The following is a 20,012-nucleotide window of genomic DNA, read 5'->3' on the forward strand; positions in this document are numbered from 1 at the left end:
CTTTAGATTTAGCCACATTGCTGTTTTCTTATACATCAGAACCCCCAATTAAACTTGTATACCCACATAAATATCCATTATGAACTCCTAGTGCTCCATGGACAAAACAAAAAGACACTCACTAGTCTTGTTACTAACATTTATTAATGTCTTTAGAATCTTTTTTTTTAACAAAACCTTTTGAGGGCAATTATTTTTGTACCCTTTATAGGACTAGAATTGCTTTTAGTGGTTTCCTACTGTAGCACATAGTCTTAGATAATCTTTTACTCCTTGCACATACCTTTCTACTCTTTGTCTCTTCTTTCAACTATGTGTTCATTTTATTGTTATCACTTGAGATTATAATTCCCTGAATGAAATTGGTTTTCTATCTGTGGTTTGAACTCTAGAGATAATAGAGTTCTGAGACAAAAGGTAGGGGGACCACTTGCAGAATGTCCTGGTCATTACTTGTTCTGTTAGTCCTGGGATTTTGAGTTGGGTTCTGGAGCCAGGTTTAGATTCTGATGAGTGAAGTAGTGGTGATTGAGCAGTAAGGGAGGTGGGTGCACCTAGCAGAAGCATCCAAGATGAATTTAAGAATAGCCAATTTATAAAACCAGACCTGGCAGAAGTCAACAAGTAAATAGATAAGCACTGTGATTGTTTCTTTCATGGCACAAGGATTCTTGTATATATTTTGTTATAGTTCAGCTGTTAAACATATTCCTATGCTTTTTACTATATATTTTATTTTCTTTCTTCCCATCATTGCCTTTTTGAAGGGGCATATTAAATCAATTTGTTAGCCTTTGTAATTTTTGCATTACAGACTCTAGCTTAATATGTGTTTAGTCTCTGCAAATGTGGTTAAACCCATACATTGAGTCCTGTTTTGAAGCAACAAGCATTGAAGCTCCCAAACAGAACACGACCACCAATAATTATTGGCCAGTTTCTGCTTGTGACTCCAGAGTGGGATTTAAAAACTATTTATTTAAATGTTTTGCAGGGGTTAAAAATATGTAAAGTGGCTGGAGTCAGTAACACATGTTTGTATTATAATGTCCCTTTATTAAATGAAAGTCTTTTCTCCCTCCTCCTTCCCGTGGTCTGTTGTCCTTTAGTCTTTTGCTTTCCACATAGCTCTCTTACTTTCCTGGCACTCCAGTGTTTTTGACCTTAACATTATGAGCAACCTTGATCTTCTCCTGGCATGTATGATGCTGACATCACAGCTGATTATCACTGTCATTGATAAGATCAGGCGGAGATTTCCTGGAATCTTTTCAAAGTTGTGACTTATGACAATGACATTCGTCTCCTAGAGGCTGACTGCAACACTAGGTTAGGTTTCACTGAACTTTAAGCCCTTTTACTGACCAGGTGGACTTTAAATCCATGGAAAATATACCTGTGATTGCTTCTAGACTGAGTTCCAACTACCTAAATGTTTTAGGTAGTTGGAATTCAACTATATTAGGGCCCCATCATAATTATTATTGCCCTAATATATGTTACAGAGATGTATATGGATTTTTTTTTTTTGCTGTTTAGCTTATGTTCGTCTTTACTTGTTCTCTAAGAAACGAGAGAATCTTCTTTGACTAAGTCAAAGTTCAAACACTGAAATTCTTTAAATAACTCATTATCTTCCATGTACACTCTATCTCTAATGCTGAGTTTCAATGTTTACATTTCTTATTTACAACAGGTAATATTTTTTTCACATCTAATTGCATAACCTTTGCCCTCTCTGCACACCTTTGCTTTCACTTCTCATTTGCTAACTTCTGATGTTTACCCCTTAGTTCACTCCCTCCATTCGCCCATTCCTGCAGACTATCTCTATCGGACTGGTATCATTCGGAGAGAATTACAAACGCCATGAGTCTGGGATCAGTAAGTAGAGGCATACATGGATAGTCATTAAAGGGACATTCTAGTGCAGGGGTGGTAAACCAATAAAACATTCTCTCAAATTCCCAGAGTACCTTTAATAAATTTTAAAGGGACATTAACAATGCAGGAATGCTGATAATTAGCAGATATTAATAATAAACGTAATAATAAGAATTAGTAGTTTCTTAGAACAAATGTAGCCAGTGAAATCAAGCACTATTTTGGTAACCAGGAAATAATTATGAGTGCCACCTTTGGACCCTTGTACTGTAAGTTCCCCAACCTTGCCCTAAATGTATCAATAAAATGCTTTATTTTGTAGAAGCCTTTTAATTCTTAAACAATATTCCTTCTTTCACTATATGTTTAATCCCTGCAAGGGGGTTAAACACATAGTAAAAGCCGTGCTCCTGTGCAACCGCGGAAGAGAATACAGCTGGTAATCAAATGAGAAGCAGGCACACATACATACGATCAACTCATTGTCTGTATCCCCATATAGAGCAAAACAGGAGTATTCCAGGAGTGCAATTTTTACTGTGCCTAACCCCATTGAATTTAAGACCCAGTAAAATAAGGGATTTTGTTAAAAAATTTAAATGTTCTAACATACAAACTAATTTATTTTGATGATTGAATGCCCATTTTTAGGGAGACCATAAAGTGCCATAAAACATGTTGAGATCTGTGCATATCCTAAAAGGGCTAATTAAGTAAAAATAGTTTGCATACATTATTTTCTCCAACATAGGTGTGTCCGGTCCACGGCGTCATCCTTACTTGTGGGATATTCTCTTCCCCAACAGGAAATGGCAAAGAGCCCAGCAAAGCTGGTCACATGATCCCTCCTAGGCTCCGCCTACCCCAGTCATTCTCTTTGCCGTTGTACAGGCAACATCTCCACGGAGATGGCTTAGAGTTTTTTAGTGTTTAACTGTAGTTTTTATTATTCAATCAAGAGTTTGTTATTTTAAAATAGTGCTGGTATGTACTATTTACTCTGAAACAGAAAAGAGATGAAGATTTCTGTTTGTATGAGGAAAATGATTTTAGCAACCGTTACTAAAATCCATGGCTGTTCCACACAGGACTGTTGAGAGGAATTAACTTCAGTTGGGGGAACAGTGTGCAGTCTTTTGCTGCTTGAGGTATGACACATTCTAACAAGACGATGTAATGCTGGAAGCTGTCATTTTCCCTATGGGATCCGGTAAGCCATTTTTATTCACACAGTAAATAAGGGCTTCACAAGGGCTTATTAAGACTGTAGACATTTTCTGGGCTAAATCGATCATATTTACACATATTTAGCCTTGAGGAATCATTTAATCTGGGTATTTTTTGTAAAATAATATCGGCAGGCACTGTTTTAGACACTTTATTCTATTGGGGCTTTCCCTAATCATAGTCAGAGCCTCATTTTCGCGCCGGTATGGCGCACTTGTTTTTGAGAACAGCATGACATGCAGCTGCATGTGTGTGGAGCTCTGATACATAGAAAAGTCTTTCTGAAGGCATTATTTGGTATCGTATTCCCCTTTGGGCTTGGTTGGGTCTCAGCAAAGCAGATTCCAGGGACTGTAAAGGGGTTAAATATAAAAACGGCTCCGGTTCCGTTATTTTAAGGGTTAAAGCTTCCAAATTTGGTGTGCAATAATTTTAAGGCTTTAAGACACTGTGGTGAAATTTTGGTGAATTTTGAACAATTCCTTCATACTTTTTCGCAATTGCAGTAATAAAGTGTGTTCAGTTTAAAATTTAAAGTGACAGTAACGGTTTTATTTTAAAACGTTTTTTGTGCTTTGTTATCAAGTTTATGCCTGTTTAACATGTCTGAACTACCAGATAGATTGTGTTCTGACTGTGGGGAAGCCAAGGTTCCTTTTCATTTAAATAGATGTGATTTATGTCATAATAAATTTAGTAAAAATGATGCCCAAGATGATTCCTCAAGTGAGGGGAGTAAGCATGGTACTGCATCATCCCCTCCTTCGTCTACACCAGTTTTGCCCATACAGGAGGCCCCTAGTACATCTAGCGTGCCAATACTCCTTACTATGCAACAATTAACGGCTGTAATGGATAATTCTATCAAAAACATTTTAGCCAATATGCCCACTTGTCAGCGAAAGCGCGACTGCTCTGTTTTAGAAAATACTGAAGAGCATGAGGCCGCTGATGATATTGTTTCTGAAGGGCCCCTACACCAGTCTGAGGGGGCCAGGGAGGTTTTGTCTGAGGGAGAAATTTCAGATTCAGGAAAAATTTCTCAACAAGCTGAACCTGATGTGATTACTTTTAAATTTAAGTTGGAACATCTCCGTGCTCTGCTTAAGGAGGTGTTATCCAATTTGGATGATTGTGATTATCTGGTCATTCCAGAAACACTATGTAAAATGGACAAGTTCCTAGAGGCCCCGGTGCCCCCCGAAGCTTTTCCTATACTCAAGCGGGTGGCGTACATTGTTAATAAAGAATGGGACAGGCCCGGTGTACCTTTCGTACCTCCCCCCATATTTAAAAAATTGTTTCCTATAGTCGACCCTAGAAAGGACTTATGGCAGACAGTCCCCAAGGTCGAGGGGGCGGTTTCTACTCTAAACAAGCGCACCACTATACCCATAGAAGATAGTTGTGCTTTCCAAGATCCTATGGATAAAAAATTAGAAGGTTTGCTAAAAAAGATGTTTGTTCAGCAAGGTTACCTTCTACAACCAATTGCATGCATTGTCCCTGTCACTACAGCCGCGTGTTTCTGGTGCGATGAGCTAGAAAAGGCGATTATTAGTAATTCTTCTTCTTATGAGGAGATTATGGACAGAATTCGTGCTCTTAATTTGGCTAATTCTTTCACCCTAGACGCCACCTTGCAATTGGCTAGATTAGCGGCGAAAAATTCTGGGTTTGCTATTGTGGCGCGCAGAGCGCTTTGGTTAAAATCTTGGTCAGCGGATGCGTCTTCCAAGAACAAATTGTTTGACATTCCTTTCAAGGGGAAAACACTGTTTGGCCCTGACTTGAAAGAGTTTATCTCTGATATCACTGGGGGCAAGGGCCACGCCCTTCCTCAGAATAGGTCTTTCAAGGCCAAAAATAAACCTAATTTTCGTCCCTTTCGCAGAAACGGACCAGCCCCAAGTGCTACGTCCTCTAAGCAGGAGGGTAATACTTCTCAAGCCAATCCAGCCTGGAGACCAAGGCAAGGCTGGAACAAAGGAAAGCAGGCCAAGAAACCTGCCACTGCTCCCAAGACAGCATGAGATGCGGGCCCCCGATCCGGGACCGGATTTGGTGGGGGGCAGACTCTCTCTCTCTTCACTCAGGCTTGGGCAAGAGATGTTCTGGATCCTTGGGCGCTAGAAATAGTCTTCCAAGGTTATCTTCTGGAAGTGATTCATCCTGTTCCATTAAAAGAACGAGGGATGGGGTTCTACTCCAATCTGTTCGTAGTTCCCAAAAAAGAGGGAACGTTCAGACCAATCTTAGATCTCAAGATCCTAAACAAGTTTCTCAAGGTTCCATCGTCCAAAATGGAAACCATTCGAACAATCCTTCCATCCAGGAAGGTCAATTCTTGACCACGGTGGATTTAAAGGATGCGTATCTACATATTCCTGTCCACAAGGAACATCATCGGTTGCTAAGGTTCGCATTCCTGGACAAGCATTACCAGTTCGTGGCGCTTCCTTTCGGATTAGCCACTGTTCCAAGGATTTTCACAAAGGTACTAGGGTCCCTTCTGGCGGTGCTAAGACCAAGGGGCATTGCTGTAGTACCTTACTTGGACGACATTCTGATTCAAGCGTCGTCCCTTCCTCAAGCAAAGGCTCACACGGACATAGTCCTGGCCTTTCTCAGATCTCACGGATGGTAAGTGAACGTGGAAAAGAGTTCTCTATCTCCGTCGACAAGAGTTCCCTTCTTGGGAACAATAATAGACTCCTTAGAAATGAGGATTTTTCTGACAGAGACCAGAAAAACAAAACTTCTAAACTCTTGTCGGGTACTTCCTTCCGTTCCTCTTCCTTCCATAGCACAGTGCATGGAAGTGATAGGTTTGATGGTAGCGGCAATGGACATAGTTCCTTTTGCGCGCATTCATCTAAGACCATTTCAATTGTGTATGCTCAGTCAGTGGAATGGGGACTATACAGACTTGTCTCCGAAGATACAAGTAAATCAGAGGACCAGAGACTCACTCCGTTGGTGGCTGTCCCTGGACAACCTGTCGCAAGGGGTGACCTCCCGCAGACCAGAGTGGGTCATTGTCACGACCGACGCCAGTCTGATGGGCTGGGGCGCGGTCTGGGGATCCCTGAAAGCTCAGGGTCTTTGGTCTCGGGAAGAATCTCTTCTACCGATAAATATTCTGGAACTGAGAGCGATATCCAATGCTCTCAAGGCTTGGCCTCAGCTAGCGAGGGCCAAGTTCATACGGTTTCAATCAGACAACATGACGACTGTTGCGTACATCAACCATCAGGGGGGAACAAGGAGTTCCCTGGCGATGGAAGAAGTGACCAAAATCATTCAATGGGCGGAGACTCGCTCCTGCCACCTGTCTGCAATCCACATCCCAGGAGTGGAAACTTGGGAAGCGGATTTTCTGATTCGTCAGACATTGCATCCGGGGGTGTGGGAACTCCATCCGGAAATCTTTGCCCAAATCACTCAACTGTGGGGCATTCCAGACATGGATCTGATGGCCTCTCGTTAGAACTTCAAGGTTCCTTGCTACGGGTCCAGATCCTGGGATCCCAAGGCGACTCTAGTAGATGCACTAGTAGCACCTTGGACCTTCAACCTAGCTTATGTATTCCCGCCGTTTCCTCTCATCCCCAGGCTGGTAGCCAGGATCAATCAGGAGAGGGCGTAGGTGATCTTGATAGCTCCTGCGTAACCACGCAGGACTTGGTAGGCAGATCTGGTGAATATGTCATCGGCTTCACCATGGAAGCTACCTTTGAGACGAGACCTTTTTGTTCAAGGTCCGTTCGAACATCCGAATCTGGTCCTACTCCAGCTGACTGCTTGGAGATTGAACGCTTGATCTTATCAAAGCGAGGGTTCTCATATTCTGTTATTGATACTCTTGTTCAGGCCAGAAAGCCTGTAACTAGAAAAATTTACCACAAAATATGGAAAAAATATATCTGTTGGTGTGAATCTAAGGATTCCCTTGGGACAAGGTAAAGATTCCTAGGATTCTATCCTTTCTTCAAGAAGGATTGGAGAAAGGATTATCTGCAAGTTCCTTGAAGGGACAGATTTCTGCCTTGTCTGTGTTACTTCACAAAGAGCTGGCAGCTGTGCCAGATGTTCAAGCCTTTGTTCAGGCTCTGGTTAGAATCAAGCCTGTTTACAAACCTTTGACTCCTCCTTGGAGTCTCAACTTAGTTCTTTCAGTTCTTCAGGGGGTTCCGTTTGAACCCTTACATTCCGTTAATATTAAGTTATTATCTTGGAAAGTTTTGTTTTTGGCTGCAATTTCTTCCGCTAGAAGAGTTTCAGAATTATCTGCTCTGCAGTGTTCTCCTCCTTATCTGGTGTTCCATGCAGATAAGGTGGTTTTACGTACTAAACCTGGTTTTCTTCCAAAAGTTGTTTCTAACAAAAACATTAACCAGGAGATAGTCGTGCCTTCTTTGTGTCCGAAACCAGTTTCGAAGAAGGAACGTTTGTTGCACAATTCGGATGTTGTTCGCGCTCTAAAATTCTATTTAGATGCTACAAAGGATTTTAGACAAACATCTTCCTTGTTTGTTGTTTATTCTGGTAACAGGAGAGGTCAAAAAGCAACTTCTACCTCTCTCTCTTTTTGGATTAAAAGCATCATCAGATTGGCTTACGAGACTGCCGGACGGCAGCCTCCTGAAAGAATCACAGCTCATTCCACTAGGGCTGTGGCTTCCACATGGGCCTTCAAGAACGAGGCTTCTGTTGATCAGATATGTAGGGCAGCGACTTGGTCTTCACTGCACACTTTTACCAAATTTTACAAGTTTGATACTTTTGCTTCTTCTGAGGCTATTTTTTGGGAGAAAGGTTTTGCAAGCCGTGGTGCCTTCCATTTAGGTGACCTGATTTGCTCCCTCCCTTCATCCGTGTCCTAAAGCTTTGGTATTGGTTCCCACAAGTAAGGATGACGCCGTGGACCGGACACACCTATGTTGGAGAAAACAGAATTTATGTTTACCTGATAAATTACTTTCTCCAACGGTGTGTCCGGTCCACGGCCCGCCCTGGTTTTTTAATCAGGTCTGATGATTTATTTTCTTTAACTACAGTCACCACGGTATCATATGGTTTCTCCTATGCAAATATTCCTCCTTAACGTCGGTCGAATGACTGGGGTAGGCGGAGCCTAGGAGGGATCATGTGACCAGCTTTGCTGGGCTCTTTGCCATTTCCTGTTGGGGAAGAGAATATCCCACAAGTAAGGATGACGCCGTGGACCGGACACACCGTTGGAGAAAGTAATTTATCAGGTAAACATAAATTCTGTTATTAATAATGTTTTTTAAATTGCTGACTAGTATTTTTAAAAATCAAAAATAAGCTAAATGTGTTACATAGCCGTGCTGTCTGGAGTAGTCTGATCCACCCCCTATCAGTGTTTAGCTACAGAAACACAGGCATTTTATTTCACAGCAGCTTATTTGCTTCTAGGCATGCTCCAGCAGATCATAAGGTCTAGTTCTGCATTCTACCAAAAGCAAAGGTAGATATAGATACAGCCATTGAAGGAATTGTGTGGGGGTAGTTAGAGCTGTGCAATTCAGAAACTTAAAAGAAAGTACATATTATTATATTTTGTCTGTATCCCAACTTTTTTTATGTCCCTTTAAAACAAATGTGCTTGCATCATAGTGATAGTTTCACAGCTACAACTTCTAATGTGAAATGTGTATGTATAATAGAAGAAAAGTGTGTGTGTGTGTATCCAGGTGAACGTAGCATGTATTTAGCTGTTAAGGCATATTGAGAATTTTTCATTAAAGGGACAGTCTACACAAGAATTTTTATTGTTTAAAAAGATAGATAATCCCTTTATTAACCATTCCCTAGTTTTGCATAACCAACACAGTCATATAAATACACCTTTTACCTCTGTGATTACCTTGTATTTAAGCCTCTGCAAACTGCCTCTTTATTTCAGTTCTTTTGACAGACATTCATTTAAGCCAATCAGAGCTGGCTCACTGGAACTCCACGTGCGTGAGCACAGTGTTATCTATATGACACACATGAACTAACACCCTCTAGTGGTGAAAAACTGTCAAAATGCCCTGAGAGAAGAGGCGGCCTTCAAGGGCTTAGAAATTAGCATGTGAACCTCCTAGGTTTAGCTTTCAACTAAGAATACCAAGAAAACAAAGCAAAATTGGTGATAAAAGTAAATTGGAAACATTTTTAAAATTACATTCTCTATCTGAATCATGAAAGACTAGACTGTCCCTTTAATCTTTTTGTCAATGCATGGGAGGACTGTGCCTTTCCCATGTCTAAATACCACCTTTCATGTCCCTCTTCTTCCTCTCAATGCTCTCACTAGGAGCTGAGGGGGCTGTTGGAACTTACTACGGTAAGTGTGCACGGTAAAGCATGATTCCTACTGAGATATAAAAATGTAAAGACATCTGGCATGCATCCTATTTTGAAAATATTTATTTCTGGTGTATTCTGGATTATTTGTACATGTGAAGGGGATATACATATTTCATATGAATCAACCTTATTGATACATTTGGCTTCAGACCACTAAACTTCTCCTTTGCTCAAACAGGTGTAGCTGCAAGCTCTTTCTTTATAAGTGGGAGATATGCCATCGACCCTGAGTTCCGGGGAGCTGAGTTTGAGAGAATCACACAAAATCTGGATGTGAACTTCTGGAAGGCATTCTGGAACATCACTGAAACAGAATTGTTATCTGTAAGCATTGGTGAATGGGTGGCCAGGTTAGGCAATAAGAATGAGTGATAGGAATAGATAAGGAAATTAGATCATTGTCAACATAGATTAAGTGAAAATTGATGGATATTGGAAGAAAAGTGAATCAACTTTATTGGTTCATTTTTAATTTGTCTTGTAAATGAAGAGTTAACTTTTGTAAGTTCTCTTTATCCTCTTCTAACTCTTACAATTACCAGCATTTTAAAATATTTACCCTTACCATTCTTTTATCTTTCTTGACTTAATCTTTTATGTTTTCTTATTCATTCTTCAGTCGCTGGTTGGCATAGCATCCACAAATGTGCGCATCAATAAGTGTCTCTCTGTACCCCCTGAGCCTCTGGAGATGCCTTTGTCCTCTGACCCACAACGTACTGTAACTATCACTCCCCCGGTGGCGCACTCGGGCCCGGGACCTGTGCACATGCGTCTCATCTCTTACCAGCTGAGAGAGGGACAGGTAAGATACCTAAAGGTTATAACTTTGTGCAGCAGTTAGTCACTATTTATAGGATACCAGAGTTCCAGGATACTCGCAGTAGTGCGGCTGAGCCAATCATTGGCTAAATCTTTCATTTAAAATGTGTTTTCAGACAAGACTCTCCTTTAAATATCCTGGTGATAATTCCTTGCGTTAAACAACCTTCTCTGTCTTGTCAATATTATAGTTTAGTTGAAAACGAGAAGCATTGCTGCAAAGTTTAGTTTGGTGAAGATAGTGGGAGCTGTGAGATCAGATAGCACTGACCTTTGTTTAAACCTGTTTGCTGTGTGGAATATTTTGAACATTTAGTCCAGGTTTAGATTTTCCCTTCCACAAACATGGCTGCTAATGAAAGACATTTGACTCTAAAAAATAATAATAATAATGTTATATAACAATTTTTTGTTTTATAAAAAGTAACTGTAACTCAGCAGATTTTAAATTTTGTTATGCTGCACAGGAGCATGTTCTGTTTAAGCATTAGGTTTACATCCAGTGTTAATCATATCACACTAAGTAGTGTGAAGCATCCCCTTGTTGTCTTAGATCAGTGTTTTTCAACCAGTGTGCCGTGGCACACTAGTGTGCCGTGAGAGATCCTCAGGTGTGCCACGGCAGACTGACAACAGTGTGACATATTTTTTAAACTTTGCTTGTTTTTTACTCCCAGTGCAGGGGTAGTTTGTAGGAGGCATGGCATAACAGCACAATACATACAGTATGTGTGTGTTTGTGTGTGTATATATATATATATATATATATATATATGCGGTATTAGGCTACAATGTGGGATTTTTTTTTAAATTTTGGGATGGTGGTGCGCCACAGGATTTTTTAATGTAAAAAAGTGTGCCACGGCAAAAAAAAGTTTAAAAATCACTGTCTTAGATCACTCAACAACTAATTTATCTATTCCTCCTCAGGAGAGTGAAGAACTAAATGCCCTAATGAAGAATGAAGTCTCTTTGAGCCTAGACCTACGGCTGAGATCCCGCCCTGCTTCCCTTTCTCCTGATTTGATTATCCATTTCCATGGCGGAGGCTTTGTTGCTCAAACGTCAAAGTCCCATGAGCCATACTTAAAATCTTGGGCGCAGGAGCTGGGAGCTCCCATTTTATCTGTGGATTACTCTTTAGCTCCTGAGGCTCCTTTTCCACGGGCCCTGGAAGAATGCTTTTATGCATACTGCTGGGCACTCAGGAACTGTCGGCTGCTAGGTAAATGTGAGCTTTTTTAAAGGTTGCAGTATATATTTATATATGGGTTGTTTACACTTAATTTTATTATGATGCGTTTTGCGTTGTGTTTCAGGTTCCACAGCAGAGAGAGTCTGCCTTGCTGGTGACAGTGCCGGTGGTAATCTGTGTATCACAGTATGTCTCCGTGCTGCCTCAGTGGGAATCCGAATGCCAGATGGGATTATGGTAGCCTATCCAGCAACACTTCTGCAAGCCACAGCATCACCCTCACGCCTACTTACTCTGATGGACCCACTGCTCCCACTCAGCGTGCTGTCCAAATGCCTGAGTGCCTATGCAGGTACAGAGAAACTGACTGGCAGACTACCAGTATGGAAAAAGATTAAAGGGATTTTAACAGAAATTACTTGAAACTGTTGCACATTCTCAGCAGACTTTTGTGCAGAGTAAAAATCAAATATATATATATATATATATATATATATATATATATATATACACATATGAGCTCATTCTCTCACCATCAGTACAACAACCAGGTTGCAGGCAATTTATATCCAATGTCCACAACAAGCATGCACTCTCAGGAGAAAATTTTCAAATGTGTTTTATTGTGCACATATATAAAACAAATGATGTTTTGGGGATCTCACCCCTTCTTTTGACTAAGTAACAATTAACAAACTCAGTTTGCAGTGTTTGAAGCACATTTAAAAAAAAATTGTAGGTATACTGTGTGCACCAGCTTGCTTAAAGGATCACTCAATGCAGTAGAATTGAATACAGGTAGCCCTCAGTTTACGCCGGGGTTAGGTTCCAGAAGGAATGGTTGTAAATCGAAAACCGTTGTAAATTTAAACCCAGTTTATAATGTAAGTCAATGGGAAGTGAGGGAGATAGGTTCCAGGCCCCTCTCAAAATTGTCATAAGTAACACCTAATACATTATTTTTAAAGCTTTGAAATGAAGGCTTTAAATGCTAAAAAGCATTATAAATTTAATAAAATAATCACACAACACAGAATATATAATTAAACTAAGTTAAATGAACAAAAACATTTGCTAAACAGCATTATAAACCTAATAAAATAATCACACAACACAGACTTCACTTGCATTTTTCTGCAAACAGTTCTTTCTATGCATTCCAATTTGGACTGATTTATAGACAGGAATATCTTGTTCCTTTGAAATCTGCTCAATATCTTAGGTCTGGTTAAACTGATTAATTTCAGCTTGCTTGGCTTTGCTGCAACACAAGTGGACAGCTCCACCTACTGGCTATTTTAATAAATGCACTGCTTCTCAATGCTTTTCAATAGCAGTCACATGACTGGAAAAAAAGTTGTTATTCTGAAACTGTGTAAATTGAACCATTGTAAAACGAGGGCCACCTGTAATTAAAAAGACAATGATTTAACACCTACTCTGAATTTCAAATAAGCAGTAGATTTTTTTTCTGACAAATTTATTTTTTCTCCCATTTTTCAGCCCCCTGTATCATGTGACAGACATCAGCCAATCACAGACTAGTATACTTATACCATGTGAGCTTCTGCACATGCTCAGTAGGATCTTGTTCCCCAGAAAGTGTGAATATGAATAGACTGTGCATAATTTGATAATGGAAGTAAATTGGAAAGTGTCTTAAAACTGCATGCTTTATCTGAATTATAAAAGCTTATTTTGATTTAAGTGTCCCATTAATGTGCACTGACCTTACGTATCTCAAACTGTGATACAGTAGTATGTGGGGCTGTAAAATGCTGGCATTTTATTTGCTTTCATATCCTTTACACATTATACTTTTGCTTGTAAAACAGTTATCTTAAAGTTTATTTGAATATCAATTCACATTCCAGGAGATGTTAAATTACAAATGCGTACATTTGTAATTGGGGCCCTCATTTGAGGTTCTTTTAGTTGCACTTCTGAGTTTTCTGCTTTGCCTACAGTTTCATTAGTCCATTCATTTGGGTTCACAATCTCATTTCTTGCAGGCACTGATGGAGTCCCAGTGGAGGATCGGATGCTTGAGAGACAAAGCACTGTGAGTCAAGTAAAGAAAGGGACTGCAATGTTTCTCAGGGACATCCGTCAAGGGGCAACGTCCTGGCTGAGCTCTCTAATGGATGGTGGCAAAGAGAAAATGAGTCCAGGTGAGTGGAAAGTGACTGTTCTGGATCCTATAATGTCTCAAAATTCTCTCCATATATGTAGAAATAAATTTATTTTTCTATTAGTTTGCTGAACTGCTGTGCTAAATACAATATTCTTGTTATCAGCTTATTCTACTGCTTACTTTAGATATTGTCTTTAGGAGTGTTTGACTAAAGATAAAGTCATTGTATTTTATAAATCTTGTACTTCCGCACTGTATCCTTACCCCATAAGATTAGAGAAAACGTGTACTCTGCTCTTCTCATGGGGTCACACAGCTTTTGCCCTAATTTTTCACTAACGTCTGTGCATTAGAAAATGTCAGATACCAAATTTTTTACCAAATTCTTTCCTGTGACTGACTTACAGTAATGGGGGGGGGATGCCGGGGTTGTGTTTTTCTTTGCTGTATTTTTTGCATTCCTCCCGTCATACTAGTTATAGCTATTTCGAATTAGTTTCTTATGTGTTTTTGTACCTTTTTAAAGTGGAAATTTACCCCAAACATGTCTCTCCTTTAATTTGTTCCCAATGATCCATTTCTTTCATGTAAGAGTCCATGAGCTAGTGACGTATGGGATATACAATGCCACCAGGAGGGGCAAAGTTTCCCAAACCACAAAATGCCTATAAATACACCCCTCACCACACCCACAATTCAGTTTTTACAAATAGTTGCCTCCTATGGAGGTGGTGAAGTAAGTTTGTGCTTGATTTCTATGATTTCTTCTATGATAAGCGCTTCTAAGCATTTTGAAGTCCAGTTCCTCTCAGAGTACAGTGTTTGTCAGAGTGATGTGAAGGGAGTATCGCCTGTTGATTTTATGGTTTTCCTCACGGGAAATCTTTTCAAAGGTTTTCTGTTATCGGTCGTAGGGATTCATCTCCTACCTCCCTTTTCAGATCGATGATATACTCTTATATACCATTACCTCTGCTGATACTTTTTCAGTACTGGTTTGTCTATCTGCTGTATGTGGATGGGTGTCTTTCGGTAAGTATGTTTCTCTAGTAAAGGTGTATCCAGTCCATGGGTTCATCCATTACTTGTGGGATATTCTCCTTCCCAACAGGAAGTTGCAAGAGGACACCCACAGCAGAGCTGTCTATATAGCTCCTCCCCTAACCGCCACCCCCAGTCATTCTCTTGCAAGCTCTCGACAAGAAAGGAAGTATCAAGAGATATGTGGTGACTTAGTGTAGTTTTACCTTCAATCAAAAGTTTGTTATTTTTAAACGGTACCGGCGTTGTACTGTTTCACTCTCAGGCAGAAATTGGAAGATATGAATCATACTCTCACAGAGGTATTGTCCAAACTGCCAGGGTTACAAGGAAAGCGAGACAGCTCTGGGGCTAGAATAAATACAGAGCTCTCTGACGCTTTAGTAGCTATGTCTGATATACCCTCACAATGTACAGAAGCCGAAGCAGGAGAGCTTCTATCTGTGGGTGACATTTCTGATTCAGGGAAGGCGTTACTTCAGTCTGACTCTGAAATGACAGCATTTAAATTTAAACTTGAACACCTCCGCGTGTTGCTCAGGGAGGTTTTAGCGACTCTGGATGACTGTGACACCATTGTAGTCCCAGAGAAGTTGTGTAAAATGGACAAATACTTTGCTGTGCCTGTTTACACTGATGTTTTTCCAATCCCTAAGAGGTTTTCAGAAATTATTACGAAGGAATGGGATAGACCAGGTGTACCGTTCTCTCCCCCTCCTGCCTTTAAAAAGATGTTTCCCGGGGGGGCGGAGCCAACTGCCGAGGCGAGTAGTCGCATCTACCCAGACCTCCAGCAACGATATAGAAGAAAAGAGACTAAAATGTCATTACATCTTTATTAAAAGACACCTACAATGCGCATTGTGTTAAGAGGAACCTGTGGAACCTTCAACTTCCCTCTCATAGCTCAAATTTTCCCGGAGATCACCGTATAATGACCCCTCTTGTTGGGACCCGCATGGTACACCTAGACTTGAAACGGCGCAGCAAACAAGGTAACTCAGTCAGCTCTATGCGATGCACCTTAGCTTCTTGCATGCCTGTAGAGAAGAGACTTGTGGAGTCGGGTATTCACTTTAACTAACCAGCGTAACTCACACCAATCCATAATGGAGATCATAGATCTTTTACTGCAGCTGGCAAATAAGATGGACGCACAGTTTCACTCTCTTATTACTACGCTGCAGGATGAGCGTTGCGGTGTTGCGGAGGGGGAAGCAGCCGGGGCCTCAACCCAAAGCTTTCATGAACTGAGGGTACAGGTTGGATTCTCTGATGCGGTTATGGAGAAACACGCTAAGTTGAGCAGTCAGCAGGGTACCGGGCTGACCTCAGACATAGGGATGACACGCCCCGACAACCCAGAGCTAGTGAGAGTGCATATTGATTGCATTATGCACACGGAGAATCTGGCTTTATACTCCCTAACGATGCGACCGACAGCAGTGGAACTTCAAGTTCAGGCTGACTCTGGATTGTGCTTTCTAACCACCGCTCCAACAACTATGGCATACAAATCCTATTCCTCATGCTTGGACCTGTTGAGGCCCGGAAATCTTTATGAAGATGTCCACTTAAACACGCTACCATGTAGGTCTCACGGGATGGATAATAGATTTCTCTTCGATCCCTTTAAGGAAGGTCAGGGTGACCCAAAGGTAATGCGCAGCTCCTGGATCCTACTAACATATGACAACCTTCCCAATCAGGTATCGCCCGTTTTGTGGCTACACTTCTATCAGCTCTCTCAACCTTCCCTGCTACCCACACCGGGTCCTATACAGCTACATAGGAGAGGCATTGGTTAACTATTGAGACACTGTTGACCCTACAAAATGGGCTATATTGTTACCTATTTTCTGCTGCTCCAGGCTCCTTCAGTATAGCTCTTATACATGGTCTGCACTACTTTTGTTTTGGATCTATCTGTTTGTCACGCAGCTCTGCATGTTTTAGTGGCTGCTTGCTGACTCAAAGGACATTCCCAGTTCCTGCTGGATATTGTGATCTCTTATTCCAAATTCACTTCATAACATTGTATTTTCCTTTTTTTTTTTTTTTTTTTTTTTGATTGATGGGATATTGAGGGAGAATATTGGACATATCTGTTGAGTTTTGGTGAACGACTTGAATATTACTCACTTTCCTTCTATGCCCCCACATTTGGAACTTTAATTTGAGACTCATGCTGATGCTCAGTCGCTACCGCAAATCATTTTATTTGTCACCCGCATAGTAGCTCCTGTTTATTTAGCTTAGGTTTGAATTCTAAAAAACAGTTTGAAGTTGATATTTTATTATTTTTCTCAAATACTTATCTTCTGTTCACATGTTAAATTACTCACCTAATTTGTGTGTTTGAAGTAACGAGCAATATGTGGAACTGTATGTTGGGCTATGCCCTGCACTCTATATACTTTTGGCAGTCAATAAGCCTTTGACTCGCAACAGATAGCTCACACAAAACATTTTTAACAAACACAGCAGTTATGCTTGGAGTTTTTATTGTTTGGGTTTGTTTAGCCATGTTTACCTATAGCTCCTCTTTAGTTTATATACTCACAAAGGTAAGCATATCCTCTATACCTGCTGTAAATATTAACAGCATTTATTTAGACCAAGTTATACTAACCACTTGTAACATAAGTCATACTTAAACCCATTTATTAGTATGTTGGGCAATATCTGAGTAGCTCTCTTGTAAGTCCCTCTTCACCCCTTCCTAGCAACTCCCATGTAAACCTCACTAGTATGCTATAGCAATATAGCTTGTTACAAAAGCCCACTCTGTTTTTTTCAAACTCTAAGTAATTTTTGGGCTTCATAAAAAGTATCCAGTGTTTACTCACTCAGACATACATCTCATGGAATATATGGTTCCACGTGGCCCTTTTTAGTTGGGAGTCCCGCTTATAACAGTCAATAAAATACAGCTATTAAAAGCGAAATATCTACACTACACGACAAAACAGGTCATTATTATTATAAAATTCTGTATGATTGTGTTCAGCCTGTACAAAATTTGCTATATGTTTTGTAATGCTTTAGCTATCTACTGACATATATCGGATGCAAGCTTGTTGAATTTTAACTGTTTTTTTATGTCGTCTCACAAAACCTATCATTTTTGCAGATAGCATATAGATTTTCATGCCGCATATTGCCTGCTACTATTGGAGTTAGATTAGGTATAAACCTCCATACAATAATAGTTAAACTCCTAATACAGCTCTTCAGGTTCTTGCAATTAGCACAGACTCACTTCAGTACTTAGATTCCCTGTCCAATACACTATTGCATTGTAGAGGGGGCCTCACTTGTATAGCCCTACTATCAGCATACACTTACTATGTTTACATGCCACTATATTTGCTATTACGATAGTAAACTCTGATACATCATTTTATCTTGCTAGGTCATATTTGCCTATAGTCCTACAAATTGCCAATATTACTGCAATATGCTAACTATCCCTATCCCTAGCTGTAGCAATTTTAAGGGTTATTAGCTGTGAGGATATGAGTGTTTGTTTTCAATGATTGTACATAGTTGCATCCTTATGTTACAGGGGGTTATAGTGGAAAGTGTTATGTTGCATTACATTAGAATACTGCTCCCAGAGACCCCAGTATATCTTGGCATCCTTCCGCACTGCCAGCGGCCGAGGCAGTGTGACGTGCCAACAACTCTACTTATGTTACCTGGAGTGATATAATTTAAGTGACATGTTAGTACAGACCCTCTATGATCTTCAGTTGGGTTCCTTAAGTATATAACTTGGTACTGTTATCATAGATATATTATAGTATGACTTGCTTGTTAGAAAGTATATCTATCATAGGTATTGCCTATACTGTTCACATCCTGTTACTGCTGGGCCCCTCTCCTCCCTTTCCCGCCGGTACTGGTTGTCTGCGGGTCATATCCCCTCTCCTTTTTCCCGCATCGTCTATAGCTGACATCTCACCAGGAGAGGAGCTCACCCAGAAGTCCCTTATATTCCACACATACTAATATCCCCCCTTCCACATAACTTTCTCAAGAACTACCCTTATTTATCTCATTGAAAGCCCCTCAACTATGCATATAAATTCCTATACCCTGAGCAACTCCCTCTTACAAATTTGACACACTAATTGGCTCCGCCCTCCACCCCCCTACTCTATTTGAGCGGCTCTCGCCCGCTGTATACCCCTACCCCTTAAACTATAGAGCTACCTCCTCCCTAGCCCTAACCTTATTTGAATAGATACCCTAATCTTTTCCTTACATAGCTGGGAGAGGACCATTACTGTCCATTTTACATTTATGATACTCTATAAAAAAACTGAAGTCTTTCTGTGTGACAGCCCACATTGTATAGTAACGCTTGAAATATGGGAATACATTGTGTTGCTAACTATACTCCGTATACTTTGATGTATAAATGTTTGGGGGCTTACCCCATATTCTGTATCTTTTTATGACTTCAATAAAAATTATTTGGAAAAAAAAAAAGATGTTTCCCATAGATGCCGCTACACGGGACTCGTGGCAGACGGTCCCTAAGGTGGAGGGAGCAGTCTCTACCCTAGCTAAACGTACAACTATTCCCGTCGAGGACAGTTGTGCTTTCCTAGATCCCATGGATAAAAAACTAGAGGGTTTCCTTAAGAAAATCTTTATACAACAAGGTTTTATTCTCCAGCCTCTTGCATGCATTGCCCCAGTCACTGCTGCAGCGGCTTTCTGGTTCGAGTCTCTTGCAGAGGCTCTACAGGTGGAGACCCCGTTGGATGATATCCTAGACAGGCTTAAAACTCTTAAGTTAGCCAATTCATTTATTTCTGACGCCGTTTTTCATTTAACAAAGCTAACGGCTAAGAATTCAGGTTTTGCCATTCAGGCGCGTAGGGCGCTATGGCTTAAATCCTGGTCAGCTGACGTTATTTCAAAGTCTAAGCTTCTTAACATCCCCTTCAAGGGGCAGACGCTATTCGGGCCTGGATTGAAGGAGATCATTTCTGATATTACTGGAGGAAAAGGCCACGCCCTTCCCCAGGATAGGTCCAACAAATCAAGGACCAAACAGACCAATTTTCGTTCCTTTCGAAACTTCAAGAGTGGCGCAGCTTCAACTTCCTCTGCTGCAACAAGAAGGAAATTTTGCCCAGTCCAAGCCAGTCTGGAGACCTAATCAGGCTTGGAACAAGGGAAAGCAGGCCAAAAACCCTGCTACTGCCTCTAAGACAGCATGAAGGAGTTGCCCCCGATCCGGGACCGGATCTAGTTGGGGGCAGACTTTCTCTCTTCGCCCAGGCTTGGGCAAGAGACATCCAGGATCCCTGG

At 40.7% G+C, this 20,012-nt stretch overlaps 1 protein-coding gene across 3 annotated transcripts in view; it reads left to right on the forward strand.

Annotated features, from left to right (window-relative positions):
* LIPE (lipase E, hormone sensitive type) overlaps positions 1 to 20,012 on the forward strand; it is a 96,321-nt gene that overhangs the window by 47,493 nt on the left and 28,816 nt on the right. For 2 of the 3 annotated variants that reach the window (XM_053690874.1, XM_053690876.1), the window contains exons 3-9: positions 1,794 to 1,884; positions 9,440 to 9,469; positions 9,671 to 9,816; positions 10,112 to 10,297; positions 11,245 to 11,539; positions 11,634 to 11,861; positions 13,522 to 13,680. In XM_053690874.1, coding sequence (XP_053546849.1) covers positions 1,794 to 1,884; positions 9,440 to 9,469; positions 9,671 to 9,816; positions 10,112 to 10,297; positions 11,245 to 11,539; positions 11,634 to 11,861; positions 13,522 to 13,680 — 1,135 coding nt within the window. The remainder of the gene's footprint in view (positions 1 to 1,793; positions 1,885 to 9,439; positions 9,470 to 9,670; positions 9,817 to 10,111; positions 10,298 to 11,244; positions 11,540 to 11,633; positions 11,862 to 13,521; positions 13,681 to 20,012) is intronic. The other variant, XM_053690875.1, reaches the window with a different exon arrangement.

This window comes from Bombina bombina, chromosome 8, assembly GCF_027579735.1.
Source record: "Bombina bombina isolate aBomBom1 chromosome 8, aBomBom1.pri, whole genome shotgun sequence".
NCBI lineage: Eukaryota > Metazoa > Chordata > Amphibia > Anura > Bombinatoridae > Bombina > Bombina bombina.